The following is an 18,203-nucleotide window of genomic DNA, read 5'->3' on the forward strand; positions in this document are numbered from 1 at the left end:
TACAGATTCCAGATTACCGGGAAAATGTACATCCTGGACAGTCCCCGCCTCTAATTCTATACGGGGGGGAAAAGAGAAAGAAAGGGAAAAAAAGGAAAAAGCCAAGATGCACAGAGTCAGTCTAGCTCTTGATTTCTAATGAGGGTCATACATCTCTAATGGCATGGGGTGAAATTAATCGAAAGGCGGAATCATATCCCCTTCGAAGATCAGCTGCTGCTTAGGAACGTGCAAAATAGTGCGCCCTACTGTCTCTATTGCGCATGACTGTACGTCGTAATATGAAGTAGGCCTCCTCGCTCCTGTTTTTCTCTCCAACCCCAAGTCCTCCTGGCCCCACCACTTCGATTCAACGCTCAAGTAAGAAAGGCACGGAGGCTATAGTCGAGTTTTCGTGAAGGTAAAAGATTTTGATGCATTTATTATGTTGGCGGCTCATTGTGCGGCTGTTAAGAAGATAGATATATTTTGTGTGCGGAAGCGTTGGGACTGCGGGACTGTTTCCGCACGCTCGAGAGAGAGCAAGGCCCAGTGACCCACATTTGAGCAGCCAGTATCAGTGGGCGAGCGCGTGCACGTTTTCTCATCGGTGAGTGTCTATGCGCGGGCATGGCGGCTGAGTATGTGTGTAAATACATCTGCCGCGAAAATATTTCCACCTTCGGTGGTTTGGAGCGTTTGTCACGCGGTCGTATTTGGGTTTTTGCCGGTTTCCTTGATAACTAGCAGCGCTGTTGGTATTGAAGCTAAGTTTGTGTCTTTCACTCACTCAGTGGAGCAAAAGCTGTGTTTTTGGAGATTATTATTTTGTCTTCAATGTCAGTTGTTGTTGCGTGACAGCTCCAGGCGCGGCGTCAGCTTAACTTAAAGGGAAAAAAACTGAGCTCTGTTTAATTTTTACTTTATTTCGCGTGTCGTAAAGCCTTCACCTCTCCTTTAGTGTTTTCGGCTGTTAGCAGGCTACGACAAGGACATTGGGAGAATTAAACATCTCAGTCAAACGGTCACTTTTTGGCTCTAGCTTAGTTAGCTTGCTAGCTAGCTACATGGGTTGCTCCTCCGATTGTATAACGACACCTGTGGCATTAAAAGGTACGTTGAATATGGCTCTCCTCTAGTTTTTCTTTTAAATATCCTTCCGCCTCAACAACTGACAACAACAACAACACGTCAAGCTACATGTCACCGTTTAATTCGTAAACGAAGAAGCTTAGCTGAGGCTCTTCACTGCTAATGTGGCTGTGGATCTCGAATCAAAGCCCAAAATACATTTAAAAAAAAAAAAAAAAGCAAATTAAAGTAGAATCTGGCTTGTTGATGACCTTTTCTGCTCGCTTTTTAATGTAGCCACTTTTGACCTTCCTGCCCACTCGTATTTTTGAGTCATCTCATTGAGTCACTGTATCATCCAAAGAAAATCTATTTTCTGGTAGCTGGTGGGACGAATTCATTATTCAAAAATACGTTCTATTTCAACTTATTTATTATATACCAACATTTCTTATTTGTGGTGTCTAAGTTTAACAGTTTTCTTCATTTTTATGAAATATGACTGAGTTTTTGGATTTAAAAAAAGCTATTTTAAGCTTGATTATGTATAAACTGCTAAATAGAAAGTAGTTTTTTTTTTTTTTAAAGACATGCACATTTTCATGTTTGTTTTGACATTTTATCGTTTATTGTGAATAGAATGCAAGGCTGTCATGTCTGAGAAGCTTTATAGGTCGTTATTAGCTAGGTCAAAACCTCAGCAACACCATCTGGATATGTATAGATGGTTGTTTTGACCAGTTTGCTTCGGATCATGACCTTTTCTAGTCATTCATCAAGCAACTTGTTGGTACTTGTAGGTCAAATAAATTTGCCCACACGTACTGTGAATGGTTTTTGAAGATCCCTGCTCTCTAAAATTAGGCGAACTTGGGTCAAAATCTCTTTTGCGGCGATTAAGTCGTTTTCTGTTGCACGCACAAATGTTTCCTGTTCATTTTTAAAGTATTAGTGTGTCTGTTCAGATTCTAGTCTCCAATTGGCCTAATAACCGGTATGGCTTGTACATGAAACTGGCATGGCAAACAGATTTCAGAAGGAGAGCTTATTGTGTCAGTTTAAGCCAGATATTTTTTTTTCATGCAATTAGGATTTTTACCACTTAAAAAAGATCGACTCATTATCAGTGATAGAGCTTGATGAACTGAAATGTTTGCAATAACAGTAACCTTAAAACTAGCAGAGCTAAAGGTAAAAACGAAAGGTCGTGGAGTTGTAGTCTATTATTTTGGCAGCACAAACTTGTTGGAAATGTGCCAATGAGACTTGACACCATAAATATTCCTAAAATTTCTGTGGCTTCCAGTGAATTCACTTGCATACATTTCATATATTTTTATTCTCCTTAACTTAAGCTAGTCTAAAGATGGGTGTTAAACATTGATTGAATTCTCGGGTCATGTTGGTAATAAATTAGACCGTTTGTGTTGTGTTGCAGGTTAAATGCGTGGATTTCTCTTTCCTGGAAGGCTATCAGCAAGTTTCCCCTCCGTTGGACATTCCAGAGGGTAGGTTTAAAAAAAAAAAAAAGTACAAGGATGTGGAGGGGTCCCTATAGTGTTAGGCCTAGATTTGTCTGGCTGGACAAATGAGCAAAATAGCTCTACGTCTCCAGTTTCAACAAATGCTGAAATTGCACTGAACTACAAACACAGATGCAACTAGTTCATGCCAGTAATGGTCAAAACAGCCTACCAGTGCTGTAAGTTTGCACCAGACCAGCTCTTTGCCAGCTGAAAGAATCTTAAAGAATCAGAAACAGTAAGTGCCAGTCAGGCAGATTGAAGAAAATGAATGCAAGGTTTGTAAAGACAGAAAATAAAAAAGGCATCACTTGAATAATCAACCTGACAGAAATGTGTAATTTGAAAGCTTAAATTCAATGATTTAGGATATCTTGTTTGTAAAGCCTACCCAACATGGTGAGCTAGCATTTGGGCTAAATCTGAGTCATGAAACTGGGTGTTGTGAAAAAAAGGATCCTCTCTAGAAAGCCACATTTCAGTAGAGACTAAATACATTAGACAGTTTTTAGTTCCACGCGTCTGTTTTGACCTATTTTCTTCTATTCTATTATCGTTTCTTCTGCAGTTTTGATTGACCACCCTAACTTTCTTGTGGTCGGTTTTCCATTCATGAGCCAATGACCTCAACACTAAAGATCACCATTGAGTCGGCCTTGACCTCGATCCCTTTCATCCACCCCTCAGAAAAGAAGTTGAGCTTGTGAAAAGGCTGACGCAGGGTGAGAAATGATGACACATGCATACTGAACTGAGTTGTGCCATACAGTTACATTAGCTTTCATTCTGTTGGATTTTAGTGAAGAAATCATAATATATATTTTTTTAAATTAGCCTTTTTAAATGAGGTACTAAGAAAAAAATAAGTGTTTCTTTGACATTTATGAGGTATTTTCATTTTTGTCAAAATGGGCATTTCTAAATATAATTTGGCCCTGCTTAAGTTTTTGTCAACACACCATAGTTACAAATGTATGCAATTCAAATCCTATAGATTTTGACAAAAATTATTTATTTTATTTGAAAAATTATTTTAAAAAAATTCCAAAATTTTAGATTAGCAAGAAACAATATTTCAAGGCAGTGTATACCTACTGTGAAAATAATACTCGTCGTTTTGTTTTGTTTTTTACTCCAGGTGCTCTTCCAAATGCCTACCTCACGCCTAAAGAACAGATTATTGCAGCAAAAACCCTGATCAGCAGCAACCATGACATCAAGTATAGGGTATCTGGATGTTCCATACTTTCAATCACGTTATTATGTCGTTTAAACACACTTTTCAATCAGACCCAGGATATCCTAAGGTTTATTCTAACTTAAACACATTAACTGGTGTATATATCTAAATTGTTGGTTAACTATTATTTTTGTTACTATTTCTTATTTATTGTAAAAATCTAGATACGTTTTCTTTGGCCTGAAATGTTTTTGTGTATGATAAACAGACTAATAAATGTGTGGAATCATTTTTTGTTATATTCTATTAGTAATAACGGCCGTTGACCTTTTTGGGAAACACAACAGTTAATTTTTTTCCCCTCTTTTTTCCAAAAATAAACTCGCAGCTGTCATTTATAGTTGCGGTTCCCTAATCAGCTGATCATTGGTGATTATTATACCTCATATCATCAAGCAAAAACATGAAATTTATTTTTCACAATTTTCAGAGATGATTGCAGCATCTTTGATGGGTTTATAGAAGAAGATGAGAAGGACAAGGCAAAACGGTAAGAAACAAGTTAAGGAATCTCCTGGAGGGTTCATTCGGGTAGTTTTTTATTCTTCAAACCTTTTCCATATAATAACTAGAAATAAATGTAGCCTCATTGGAAAGTAGGAAACGAAAAAATCCATCACACAAAATTCATAATGCCATATGTGTGCTTTAAATTGCAGCGAGTCCCGTAATAAATCTGAGAAGAAACGAAGAGACCAGTTCAATGTCCTCATCAAGGAACTTGGCACGATGTTGCCAGGCAACACCAGAAAGATGGACAAGTCCACCATTCTGCAAAAAAGTATCGACTTCCTGTGTAAACACAAAGGTCAAAAATCCCTTTTAATCTTTTCCTGACTTTGTTTTATTTATGTTTAGCTGTTTATGTGGAGCTTATCCTTTCCCTGCAGTTTCTGAGGTAAATCTGGTTACCTGAGAAATAGTTTTATGGGTTTACATGTGCTGCAGCAACCGGGCTTCCTCATCATCCTGGGTTATTACCCTTCTGTTTCTATTTGAAAAATTATTTGAATCTCTGTGGTTTTTGCTGTGATAGATGAAAGTAAATTCTCTCCCAGTTTTACTCAAGACTCTTCTAATCCTCCACTCATAAATCCGGTTTTGATCTACATCAAGAGTAATGATTGTTAAACCCATGTAAACTATAGCAGTAATTTATAGCAGCATGAGGTATTGAAATATTTTTTTCATATGCATTATTCTAATAATATTTTACCTTTAAGACTTAAAATTGCAATTCACAATTTTCATCATTGTAGTCGAACATATGTTCTTACCAACACCTAAAAATGTTGTTACCTAAAGCTCTGCGTTATCTAGCTTACTGTTTAACAGCCAGTGGAAACATTAATCTTGTGCCTTGTGTTTGTACTCTGGAGCTGATGCCAAACAAGTTTTTTTCATTTCTTGTCATTTCTTAGAACGCTTTTCCTTCTGTTGTCTGAAGGTTTTAATATGTCCCCTCTTGCTCATCAGAGATTGCAGCCCAGTCGGAATCAAGCGAGATCAGACAGGACTGGAAACCTCCTTTTCTCAGCAACGAGGAATTCACGCAACTTATGCTGGAGGTCAGAAAAATCTCACTTTAAACAACAAATCTTTTTGATAAAATTATCAATCCTCAATGCTTTATCTGAACCCCATGACACCTATTGATGCAAATATGCATCATCCAAAGCCCTGCCTTAATATAGCATCTACGGTACTTAAAAGCAAAAAGCACACGTTTTTTTGGCAGGCAAAAATCCAGGTATTAAAGGGTTAAATTATCTTGATTAATTCTGATCATTTAAAAAATGTATTTTATGACTGTGAAATAACTTGTATTGATGCTTATATATTAACTTAAAATCACGTAACATGTTTTTTTCACGTCTTCTCCTTCTGTAAAGCATCTATAAACACTACTGTCTGCCTTTTTTTAGGCTTTGGACGGTTTCTTCATAGCAATAATGACTGACGGGAACATTCTCTACGTCTCTGAGAGTGTTACATCATTGCTCGAACACCTGCCAGTGAGTAACACGTCTTGCCGTTATTCATTGTGTCTGTCCCACCTAAATGATGGGAAAACTTTAACAGACTGTGTTCAGTTCAAACTAAACATGTCAGGCTGACCTGTAGGTTTGGTCTTTGTCTTGTTTCTTTTAATTTTTCCATGAATTTTTGTGTTTCATTTTTTTAATTTTTGATTTTTCAGGCCGACTTGGTGGACCAGAACCTTTTAAACTTCTTGCCGGTTGGAGAACACTCCGAAGTGTACAAGGCTCTGTCCACACACCCCGCTGACCTTGAGAGCCTCAATACGGATTACATGAAGAGTCAGTCAAACCCACTGTTTTTTTGTTGTTCAAGGAATAGAGTTGAATGAAATAAAATATGTATTTGAATCAGAATTAATTAAAATACTTATGAAACATAAGCAATATGTGTTTGCTACCCAAAATAATCTGTCCTTAAAAAAAATCCTGCAAATTCTGAGGTGGACAACATTATATGTCTTGTGAGGTATGGTCAGAAAAGTATATTAGTTACCTGACTTTCATGGCTTAATAGAAACTTAATTCACATTTAATAGACAAAGCAGCCAAACTTCAAGCTACAGCAGTTGATTAAGTGCCGAACATCTTAAATATTTTTAAAGCATTGGGTAATAATGCAAAGACACTCATATCAATGCTTGATTTAATTTTTTCTTTTACGTTTTTATAAAATTCCCTACAATAGTGATATAAGAAAATTTGTAATATGTTCATCTGGTTAACAAATGCATCCATATTGGTTTTTTGTATAACTATAAAGGTTAAGTTGTGGAAATATAGCATGTTAGAACTGCATACTAAAGAAAAAGTAAATCTTCCAGTACATTAGAAAATCAATGTTAGAGTACATTTTTGAGGTCCTATCTTAAAAAGATCTTACTGGGTTCTATATATGGTGTATTATATTTTACTGTCTGTAAGGTCAGTATAATTATTCATCTGTAGTTTATTTATTTTTTGGTCATGTTATCTTACTGAAGTTCTGTCTGAAAGATACTTGAATAGAAAGTAAACTTGTGAAAATGGGCTTTTATTTTAAACTGCAAAACAAATTTTTAGTAGGAGAAACTCTTATTTAATTCCAGACCTTTACAAATATTTTGATTTTAGTGATGCAACAAACATTTCCTAATGTATTATATTTCTGATCTAACATAGACTGCTGACATTGATTTGGATGTTCTTAAGACATAAAATATTAAGAGCAAATATTTCAGCATTTTTGCAATGTTTTCAGTGCAGTTTTATTTTTGTTTCTGATCCTTACTTTTTTTTCTTTTCTAGGTAAAAATCATATGGAGTTCTGCTGTCATGTGCTGCGAGGGGCCATCGACCCCAAAGAACCTTCAGTCTACGAATACGTAAAGTTCATTGGCAACTTCAAGTCTCTCAACAATGGTATGTTACAAGCTGTGACCTTAGGTTTGATCATGAAAATATTGTTGAGGCTAACAAGGGTGCACATTTACACTTCCATTAAAACAAAATGCAGTTTTGCTCGACAAACATATTTTATCTGGAATAAAAGAATGTACATATGCACTTTAAACTTTTGTTGCTGAATCAACAATTGTTTGCTAAGCAGTTCCAAATATGACGAGGAATGGCTTGGCGGGGGTGCTGCAGAGATCGCTACAGCCCGCTTTTGATGACCAGGTGTGCTTTGTTGCAACGGTTCGATTGGCCAAACCTCAGTTTATCAAGGTAGTTTTGAGGCGATGACACACTTTTGCTTGTAGGTCGTCACTGCAGTGAGAAAACTTCCAATCTAAATGGTATGTTTTTTTTGGTTTGAATTAGGAAATGTGTACCATAGAAGAACCCAATGAAGAATTCACCTCAAGACACAGCATGGAATGGAAATTCCTTTTCTTAGACCACAGGTAATCACAGTCCCATGTATTAAATTGATTTTTTTAAAGCTCCTTTGCCATTTCTGTCCTCATTTTGAGTTAGAACAAATCTATCTGCTGATCTTTAGTGTGCCAAAGGTGATATAGTATTCTGTGTCTGGATATAGTTGACACTGAAAGACTTAGAAATGGCATGATAGGCGCCCTTTAGAAAAAAAAACGGTGCTTCAAAGCAACTTTTTGCTACTAATCAAATTACCAAACAAACAGTTATTTATAATATTTGGTGATTTTTGGCTGTTCAAACTCTTGAGGGTTCTTAGTAAGGCAGGACAAAGAACCAGTGCTTTGTTCAAATAAATGTATAACTTCATATATTTCTCTTTTTAGGGCTCCGCCCATCATAGGCTATCTACCATTTGAGGTTCTTGGAACATCGGGGTATGACTATTATCATGTGGATGACTTGGAGATGCTAGCTAAATGCCATGAACACTGTAAGGATCACGGTTTCTCATTCTTTTAATGTTTTTTTTTTTTTTTTCTTGTGGGTTTTTAAAAAAGTTATACCGTAACTCCTCTGTCACTCTTCTTTTCAGTATTGCAGTATGGGAAAGGAAAGTCATGCTACTACCGTTTTCTAACAAAAGGTCAACAGTGGATCTGGCTCCAAACCCATTACTACATCACTTATCATCAGTGGAACTCTCGCCCAGAGTTTATCGTCTGTACACACACAGTAGTCAGGTACAATCCACTTAAGGTTGCCCTATTTTATAATTTCCTTATGTTCCATGTTGTTTTCCATTATTTACTTATGTTTTCTTACTACAATATGTCTCATTCTGTTTCTTTTTGCAGCTATGCAGAGGTAAGGGCTGAGCAGCGCAGAGAGCTGGGCATTGAAGAGTCTAATCCAGAGGCCAATGCTGACAAGGTGAGCTTTCACCTCTGTAGAAGGTTATGACTGATTATGATTAATTTTTTATGACCTTTATTTTTATTGATATATGTAGAAGTTCTCCCACTTAAAAAGATAAGAGGCCTGTAATTTTCATTATAGGTAAACCTCAACTATGAGAGACAAAATGAAGAAAAAAAATCCAGAAAAATCCTATTGTCTGATTTTTTTTAAGTATTTATTTGTAAATTATGCTAGAAAATAAGTATTTTGTCAATAACAAAAGTTCAACTAAATACTTTGTTATATTCACTTTGTTGACGGTAGTCAAACATTTTCTGTAAGTCTTCTCAAGGTTTTAACAAACTGTTGCTGGTATTTTGGCCCATTCCTCCATGCGGATCTCTTCTAGAGCAGTGATGCTTTGAGGCTGTTGCTGGGCAACTAGAACTTTCAACTCCGTCCAAAGATTTTCTTTGGTGTTGAGATCTAGAGACTGGCTAAGCCACTTCAGAGCCTTAAAATGCTTCCTACAAAGCTACTCCTTCGTTACCCGGGCAGTGGGTTTGGGATTGTTGTCATGCTGAAAGACCAAGCCGCGTTTCATCTTCAATGTCCTTGCTGATGGAAGAAGGTTTTCATTCAAAATCTGATGATACATGGCCCCATTCATTCTTTCTTTTACACGGATCAGTCATCCTGGCTCCTTTGCTGAAAAATAGCTTCAAAGCATGATGCTTCCAAATGCTCTCTAGCAAACCTTAGACTGGCCTGCACATGTACTGGCTTTAGCAGAGGGACATGTCTGGCACTGCAGGATTTATTACTGATGGTAGTCTTTGTTACATTGGTCCCAGCTCTCTGCAGGTAATTCCCCGTGTGGTTCTGGGATTTTTGCTCACCGTTCTTGGGATCATTTTGACCCCACGGGGTGAGACCTTGCGAGAAGCCCCGTATGGAGGGAGATTATCAGTGGTCTTGCATGTCTTCCATTTCCTAATAATTGCTCCCACAGTTGATTTCTTCACACCAAGCTGTTAACCTATTGCAGATTCAGTCTCCCCAGCCTGGTGCAGGTCAACCATTTGGTTTCTGGTGTCCTTAGACAGCTCTTTGGTCTTATCCATTGTGGAGTTTGGAGTATAACTGTTTGAGGTTGTGGACATGTGTCTTTTATATAGATAACCAGTTCAAACAGGTGCCATTCAGACAGGTAACAAGAGGAGGACAGAGGATCCTCTTACAGAAGAGGTTACAGGTCTGTGAGAGCCAGAAATCTTTCTTTGTAGGTGAACAAATGCTTATTTTCTTTCATAATTTACAAATAAATTCACATTTTGTTTCTCATGGTTGAGGTATAGCCTACCTAGGATGAAAATTACAGGCCTCGCTCATCTTTTAAAGTGAAAACTTGCACAATTGGTGGTTGACTTTTAAAATAAGAATGTATTTTGTGGTAAATGGTAAATGGCGTAAACTTGTATAGCGCTTTTCTACCTACAAGGCCCAAAGCGCTTTACAGTCACAGACCCATTTTCCCAGTCACACTAACATTCACACACTGATGGCGGCTCCGCTGCCGAACACTGGCGCCAACCTAGCACCAGAGGCAAGGTGGGGTTCAGTATCTTGCCCAAGGACACTTCGACAAAAGTGTCTTGCCCAAGGACACTTCGACAAATCGAATCGAACCTGCAATCTTACGATCATGGGTCGACCGCCCTACTGCTGCTCCACAGCCACCCATAAATACAAATATAGGAGTGTCAATGGGATTGTTGGGATTAATTACACAATTTTATCAAGTTTGCAGTTTGCCTGATTGGTTTAGCTGTGTAGTAGCTGTTGAGTATTTTCTGGCTGCAGTGTAGTAAGCTTAAGTGTGTATTTTTTACTGTGCAGAACCAGGATTCTGGCTCAGAGTCTCAACTTAACACCTCCAGCTTGAAGGAAGCTCTGGAGCGGTTTGAAAGCCGAACACCTTCAACATCGTCACGGAGCTCCCGCAAGTCCTCCTCGCACGTCTCTGACAACACCTGCACTTGTACGTACACACCTTTTGTAGCTGCATGTGCATGACTGAAGTGGAGTAGATATGTCCTGGTATTCTGTAGTGGATGGAGTCACCTACACATCTGTTGCTGAGTTGAAAGAAAAGAACTAACCCTAGAAAAAAGATGAAACCAACAGGTTAAAATACGATTATTGATCTTCAGTAATTGTGTGTCTGCAGCCACAGCTCCAAAGCTACACATGGACACAGCCACGCCTCCTCGGCAGTCATTAGCCTCCACCATGGAGATGACTCCCCAGCGGTGCTCATCGATCAGCAGTCAGGTAGGATAAATAGCAAAACACAACTTTTTTTCTTCCAGGTATCTTGTTTAAACAAATAATAATAATAACAACAACAACAATAACAACAAATAATTTTAAATTGAAACAAAGTTTTTGTTTTCGTTTTTTTTAATGGGTTCCTGTTGATGGTGTATTCAGACTGGGAAAACCCTTTGTTCCTGACCCAGTCCGCTTATATTGGTCCAGATTGAGCTCTGAACCTTGCGTGTTGTCTGTATTCAGACTGTTGTCAAGTGACCTTTCTTGATTCGAACATAAGCTTGTAAACAAAACCATTTCAATAGAAATCTCTTCACTCATTGGTCAGGAATTACGAAGGCGAAGCAAAGCAACTAGAAACAGAAATTATGGAAGTCCTGCGCTTTGCAGTCCTTCTCGGGGTAGTTAATTGAAACTTTATATTTTGCTGAGCAATTTTAAACACCTGTATCAACATTAGGCTCAACACTTTTTTTTACTGCTGCTTTGGTATGGTGGAGGGGTGAGCAAATATCACTGTAGTTTGCCTGAAAACTGATCAGTCAGTCACTGAAACTGCTTTTTTTAATGGACGCATTTTTGTGTTTGCTGGAATCTGAAAAATGCTCGAAATGTGAACTAAAGATGGCATTTAAATACTTTCGTTTTTTAATTTTACCACCATGGTGTAAAAGCACATTAATGGGTTGCTGTATTATTTTGCTTTGTTGATGAGAGAAGATCCATTGCTTATGCAACATATAGCCACAGGGATGAAAACAACCAAGTGTCTTGACAATTCGCCACATGTAGGGAGCATCAAATGTTTTGTAAAGCCTCACTCACCAGTGAGGGCAAGAGCCTTGCTCAGGCTTATGCTGCTTGCTCTAATAATTTAAAGTAAGCAAAAATGAAGATTCTCTTCAATGTTCTGTGTACAGTCTATGAGCTCTCAGACAACAGGCCAGAGTGCAAACCCGAGCATGATGTCTCAGCAGCAGCAGCAGCAGCAGCAGCAGCAGCAACAACAACAACAAACACAACAACTTCAGACAAATGTACAGGTGAGACTGAAATTATGTTTTAAAACTCATAAATCCTCATTGTTTACAAATGTAATAAACTTACTGCAATTACTTTTCTCAGACAATAGAGTATTAAATATTCATATCACTAAATATTCATCGTTTCATATAAAGTGCCATTAATTCTCCTGCAAGTGTGTGTTTCATCCTCTTCCTTCCATGTCTTTAGCCTGCCATGGAGTTTACAGCGCAGGTTAACGCCATGCAGCACCTTAAGGAGCAGCTGGAGCAGAGGACCAGAATGATCCAGGCGAACATCCAGCGGCAGCAGGAAGAGCTCCGGCACATCCAAGAGCAGCTCCAGAGAGTCCAAGGGCAGGGCATACAGGTGGGCCGCACAAACGTTCTTCAAACATGACGTTTACTTTAGAAGAAAGGTTGCGAGACAGATTTATTTGTCATTTTGGGTTTTTTGTTTTGCTCTGTTGTAAGCTCCATACAATTTTGAACCAGAAGTCATTCTTACCTAGAATAAAACTAAGATTAGGCAATTAGGATTTTTAGGCAGTTTTTAGGTAATTCCTCTTACTTTTTGAGCTTTCCCCTCCCAAGTTAAATTGGTAAACAAAACATGTTTAGTTAAAGTAGTCTAAATGGAAGTAGTGGAAAAAAAATGTGAACTGAATTAGGCAAAATACTGAACATCACCGACATAAAAAAGACAGAGACACAACAGAAAATAACAGTGTCAATATAATAGCTGAATGCATTTTTTTTTAAATTGCTTGATTGAACAGAACTGTTATTCTCTGAGAGCAGTACTGGGAATTGGCTTTGTCCTTTTTAATCGTACCTGGTTTAGCCTGACCTAAATCTGGATGACAGTAAATTATAATGTATTTAACTTCTGGTAAGAAGAAAAGACAGCAGCAAACCCTTCACTACTTGAATGTTCATCTTGGAGAGATAATTATCTCTAAATTGACTAGTTTAAAGGGGGAAAAAGGCATAATTTACTGTAAGTGCAAATCATCGAACCACTGCCAATTTGTGTCTTATAGCAGATGTTACAGCAGCAGCAGGGCGGAACGGTAAATGTACCGCTCTCTCAGGCAGGGGCAGTCCCGCAGACGGCTCCTTTGGCTGGTCAGGTGCAGCAAACCCCAGTAAACTCCGTCCAATCAGGAACTCTTCAGCTCACCATTCAGCAGCAGCCGTCTCAGCATCAACAAAGCATACAGCAGCAGACCAACACGGCGGCACAGGTGGGAGACGTGCGCACAGATGATCTGAAACCGTGTGGGGAAAAGACCCCAAATTCCCTAGTTTACATGTGCACAATTGATGCTGAACCCCACATTTTCCAGTGTGTTGCACCTGCTTTTGACCAATTGACCTGCTCCGACTTTGTACCATTTTAATAGCAGTAATGTATTTTTTTCAACATCGGAACAGTTGCCAAGTTGAGACAATATGCATTTCATGTGTAAATACTGAGATTTTTAATCAGAAATGCTATTTTTCTGAAGGGACTAGTTGTTTTTTTGTGTTCTTTGACTTACAGTCTGCATTAAAAAAACAAACATCTATTTAACCATTTTTCCAAACTAACTAGTTCAATTGAGAGATGAGGTGGAACATTTTTGTTTCACTGGATCTAATGGGAAGTTCTCCTCTGTCCCATTGCAGCCTCAGCGACAGTCCCAGCAGTCTTCACAGGCCCAGTCACAGAACCAAGGCTCAGTACCTGCTCCCCTGTACAGCGCCATGATGATCTCCCAGCCAGGGCAGCCAAACGTGCTGCAGATCAGCACCAGCCTAGCTCAAAACAACACGCAGCAAGGCGCAGCTGTAGCCACCTTCACACAGGACCGTCAGATTAGGTACGTATGCTCCTCAGTCACCAGATTTCTGAACTCTGTTAGAGCCATCATAGACATTTCCGTCACATTCCTTCCTTTGTTCCAGATTCCCTGCAGGGCAGCAGCTGGTGACCAAGCTGGTGACCGCTCCAATGCATGCATGCAGTGCAGTTATGGTGCCGTCTATGTTCATGGGACCGGTTGTAACTCCTTACAACCCCTTTGGTGGGCAGCAGGTACGTTTGGAGAAATCTGGGGTGGCAATTTGATGTGAGGCTGACGAAAAGGAGTAGTTGTCATTTTTTAGAGTGGGCCAACATGTGATCCCCTTTCCAAAATCTATTGAAAGTTCAAATTCATGAATATTTGGGATGTTAGTCCTGAAAAAACAGAACAAAACTGGACTAGTTGTACAAAATGAGTAAAATGCATTTTTTTTTATTTTAAAAGTATAATAAATATTTTATGTACATAAATATTTTCTCTTGTTTTTTCATTTCAGCAGGGGGGCCAGACCCAAACCCTGACTCTTCAACCTGCCCAACAACCCCAAGGTCAGCCTGACAGCCAAAACCAAACCTCTGTAGTGACACAGAACAACCAGCAGGGGCAGCAACAACAACAGCAATTCCTGCAGGTATCAAAACAATGTGTTTTTAACTGATGATATTATGGTTTGGGTTTTTTTCTGAACAGGTCTGGTGCCTTAATGCTACAAAATGGTCTTAATAAATATTTTTAACTATAACAGTTGTTGACCTCTGTACACTAAACTGTTAGCATTAGGTAATGTCTCCTTTGTTGGATTAATAAAGTTCTGTACTATTCTATTCTATTTGAGGGAGAGATTATTTCTATTGGAAAAAAGGGTTTTTGTTTTTAAATGTTGTGTTTTTGTTTTCTGTCATCAGGGCACCCATCTTCTCCACAGTAACCAGTCTGCACAGCTGATCCTGCGGGCAGCTTTCCCACTCCACCAACAAGGAACTTTCACCCAGGCCACACTTCCTCAGCAGCAACAGCCAGTGCAGCAACAGCAGCAACAGCCAGTGCAGCAGCAGCAGCAGCAACAACAACAACAGCAGCAAAGGCAACACCAACAACAACAGCAGCAACAGCAAAGGCACCAACAGCAAAGGCAGCAACAACCGCAATCTCACCACCAGAGGCACCAGCATCAGCTGAAACCACAGCCTCAGAAACAGCCGAAATCCTCCTCATTGCACAGGCCTGACACCGTCAACAACCAGCAGTGAAACCTGGAGGTGGAAGAGAAAAGCTGGGAAATAGGAACTCTAATCAATCTGCTGCACTCGTTTGTTTTGGTTGCACAGCTGCCTCAATTCTCCACTCCCCTTCTGAAAGCTTCTCCCCGTGTTCCTCTGAATGAAATGAATCCTTCATAGGAAAGTCAGTGAGCCCACTCACCAAAGACTGTCGTTGTGGATACAGGATGGAAATAACAACACAACTTTCATCCGATGCAGGAAAAAAAATGATCCATGCATCTAATTGGAACAGTATGACCGCCTCTTCACGTGGGTGTGTTAATGAGGACTGAACATGTACAGATTTACTGTATGATAGAAAAAAAAAACTTGTAAATATCCAATATAGCCTAACAGAAATGTAGTATTTTATATGATTGCATGACAAAAAAAATAACTGTGTAAGCTTTTATTAGTCAATTTGAAATCTGAATTTTTACTTTTAAGTGTTTTCTGGTCAAAGACGGAACAGTGAAATGTTCTCAAAAGCCCTCTGCCCCTTCTCTTAAAAAAAGAAGAAAAAAAAAGAAAAATTCTCCAGGCTTTAAAAGATTTCTTGTGGTGAAAAAAAAAAAAACGACTTTTAGGCTTGGGAGTTTTGTGGAAGCTTTGAAACACTGTGTCTCCAAGACAAAAATTTATCTTTTAACTTTGTAATTAGAAGAAGTATATTTAGATTCCAGTCAAACTGAATTATTTGCAGGATGATTACTGTACGTATAACGGGTTAAGTAATTCCAAGTGCCAATAACAGAGTGAATTATGTTTTTTTTTTTTCTTTTCCATTTCAAGCAAATTATTCAAAGGCGTATATATTTTCCAGTAAAATGTTACCCCGTAAGGTTATTACATTTGTATATAATAGGGTTTATTTTTTAGCAGTCGGAGAGCCCTATATATATATATATATATATATATATATATATATATATATATATATATATATATATATATATATATATATATATATATATATATATATATATATATATATAAATATAAATATAAATATAAAAAAAAACAAGATGTATCCTCAACCTCCTGAAAACATTAGCACTTAATTTGGTTGTGTACAGTTAATCACTGTCGAGACCTCGTTGTTTGTGACCAGTGGTGTGAGTCCGTGTGTGTGCAGGTGTGTGTGTGTGTTTTCTGAGAGTACTATCCCTGTGCGCATGAGAGAGCATGAGTCCGGCTTTGTTTCGCCAGTGGGTTTTGCGGCCCCTTCGTGTCTTAGAGTATTTGACTTAGTAAAGGGTTTGAAGTTTTGGACGGTACCCGTTCACTCAGGAATGTGGAAGGTTTTTGTGTGCTTTGTGTCTTTTGGGAAAAGGCTTTAAGCGGTAATGCTGCAAAGACGTGGGGACATTTAAATGTGAGCCCAAATTTGACTTACATTTTAAAGAGTTTTTTTTTTGTTTGTTTTTCTTCCCTCTGTATAAGAAGTGATGAGGAGTAGGTTCGTATGAGGAAGTTATTTCTGTAAAATTTGACATGAAATTTGACCCGGTTGGTACATCGAGTCTTGGTTTGTGCCTCCTGTTTTGAATTGTTCCTCTTTTTTTTTTACTCTTTTCCCTGGCTTCAGAACCCGTCGTGCAGTTTAGTTCACTCGTCTCAGACCTGCAGGGACTGCGTCCAGATCGGCGTTTAAATATGGAAAGAGAGTTTGGCTCAGTCTGCGTCCTACACTGATAAGCCATATCAAACAGAAAAGCCTTGGATTTAGAGGTAATAGTTGGCAAAGGAGCATTTCTTTTTCTTTTTTTTCCCCTAAGTGTAGGAAAGCTGGCGTGTGTGGGTGGGTGTGCTTGTGTGAGTGTAGCATCTCGTTCCCCTGATCCTACTTCTTGTATCACTCGGGGGATCAGTATTGATTTCCCGTGACGATAGCCAATCAGTTCTTGCGTTGCAGTATAAAGAAAATTGATTTTTTATTTTAAAGAAATGTCCTCTGGTTGAGCTCAGTATTGTGCAAGCTTGCGCGTGAGACAGCTCCAGCTAAATATATATATATATATATGTGTATGTGTGTGTGTGACTGTATGCATGGTAACTGTCACTGTAACCCATTATATTTTCATACGTAAACATGGTTTGTGAATGAAAATGGATGGATGTAACGTGGATGCGTGCACTGATGACTTTTTAGGCTGAAGAGAGTAGTGTTTTACAAAGATGAACTGCTAACCCTTTGGAGTAAAAGAAGAAAAAAAAATTAGACAGTTCTACTGAGAGTTACAGTATGTCCTCAAACAAGCTATCATAGTAGACTTTCCTTTGCTGAAGGCCTTCCACTCACCCGAAAGCAAAACTAGATCATCTAGTTTGTATTTGAAGCACTTTTTTTTTTTCTAAAAAGAGAAACTGAAATGTTTATAGTTTTTTGTCACTGACAAGGCCCAAAGAATGTAAAGTTGTCAAGAGTTGAATGGATTTTGAAACAGTTTATGCGCAAAAGAACCTTTGGCTTTGTTATGAAGGAAAAAAGAGGGGTGTCAAAACATCACAAGTCATTTTAATATCTGACGTAGTCTTTAAAAAAAAAAAACGTTTTTTTTTTAAAAGGAATGTTCCACTATTACAGTTTTTTTGTTTTTGTTTGTTTTTTTGCAACTGTGTTTGTCTTCTGGTTGGAAAAAAAAAATGGAAGAGTCCAGGGCTGTTTGACTTTTGACGTTGGCGCCCCCTTTCTGCCCTTCTACACAGATACTCTGATTCCTCTCCTGAAACAGTTTTGATCTTAAAAAGTCTAGTTCTAGTATACTGTACACTCACACAAAGCTATAGAATAAAAAAGAAAAACACAAATATTCAGTGTAAAATGGTGCTATGCTTACCTGAACTGTATGTATCCGTTCTGCTCTTGAACTGTGGCCCTTTATCTGCCCCAAAAGTCACATGTAATATTTTAAAGAAACTTGTTTGCAATCACTATAACAGCTCCCCCACCTTTTACGTGTCCTTTCTTGGTCAATTTGAAAATAAAAAACTGTTGCAAATACTAAAACTGCCCCTTCCTCCTCCTTTATGCAGTTCACTTTCTAGATGACCCTCCTGGTTTTAGGGGTTTGTGGGTGCTGGTGCATTGCTACAAACATCCCAGAATGTGACCGAAGATGA

The 18,203-nt window shown here is 38.4% G+C and overlaps 1 protein-coding gene across 30 annotated transcripts; it reads left to right on the forward strand.

The window, feature by feature from the left end:
• The first annotated feature begins 61 nt into the window (after window positions 1-61).
• clockb (clock circadian regulator b) lies at window positions 62-18,090 on the forward strand. Of its 30 annotated transcripts, none has more exons than XM_023955977.2 (24): window positions 62-400; window positions 2,489-2,558; window positions 3,142-3,295; window positions 3,712-3,800; window positions 4,244-4,303; window positions 4,473-4,621; window positions 5,290-5,381; window positions 5,739-5,828; window positions 6,014-6,134; window positions 7,140-7,253; window positions 7,438-7,559; window positions 7,656-7,738; window positions 8,099-8,205; window positions 8,308-8,455; window positions 8,570-8,645; window positions 10,512-10,653; window positions 10,843-10,946; window positions 11,867-11,989; window positions 12,180-12,338; window positions 13,015-13,215; window positions 13,640-13,833; window positions 13,919-14,048; window positions 14,315-14,449; window positions 14,724-18,090. In XM_023955977.2, exons 4-24 carry the CDS (start codon window positions 3,784-3,786, stop codon window positions 15,066-15,068), a joined length of 2,712 nt encoding a protein of 903 aa, XP_023811745.1. In that variant the 5' UTR covers window positions 62-400; window positions 2,489-2,558; window positions 3,142-3,295; window positions 3,712-3,783; the 3' UTR covers window positions 15,069-18,090. The 30 variants fall into 30 exon arrangements, with proteins under 30 accessions (XP_023811745.1, XP_023811729.1, XP_023811751.1 ...); XM_023955961.2 differs by having other exon boundaries at window positions 111-400; window positions 13,012-13,215; XM_023955983.2 differs by having other exon boundaries at window positions 111-400; window positions 13,012-13,215; window positions 14,318-14,449.
• Window positions 18,091-18,203: the final 113 nt, after the last annotated feature.

The sequence above is a fragment of the Oryzias latipes genome, chromosome 1 (genome assembly GCF_053564925.1).
Source record: "Oryzias latipes strain Hd-rR chromosome 1, Olatipes_Hd-rR_3.1".
Taxonomy (NCBI): Eukaryota; Metazoa; Chordata; class Actinopteri; order Beloniformes; family Adrianichthyidae; genus Oryzias; species Oryzias latipes.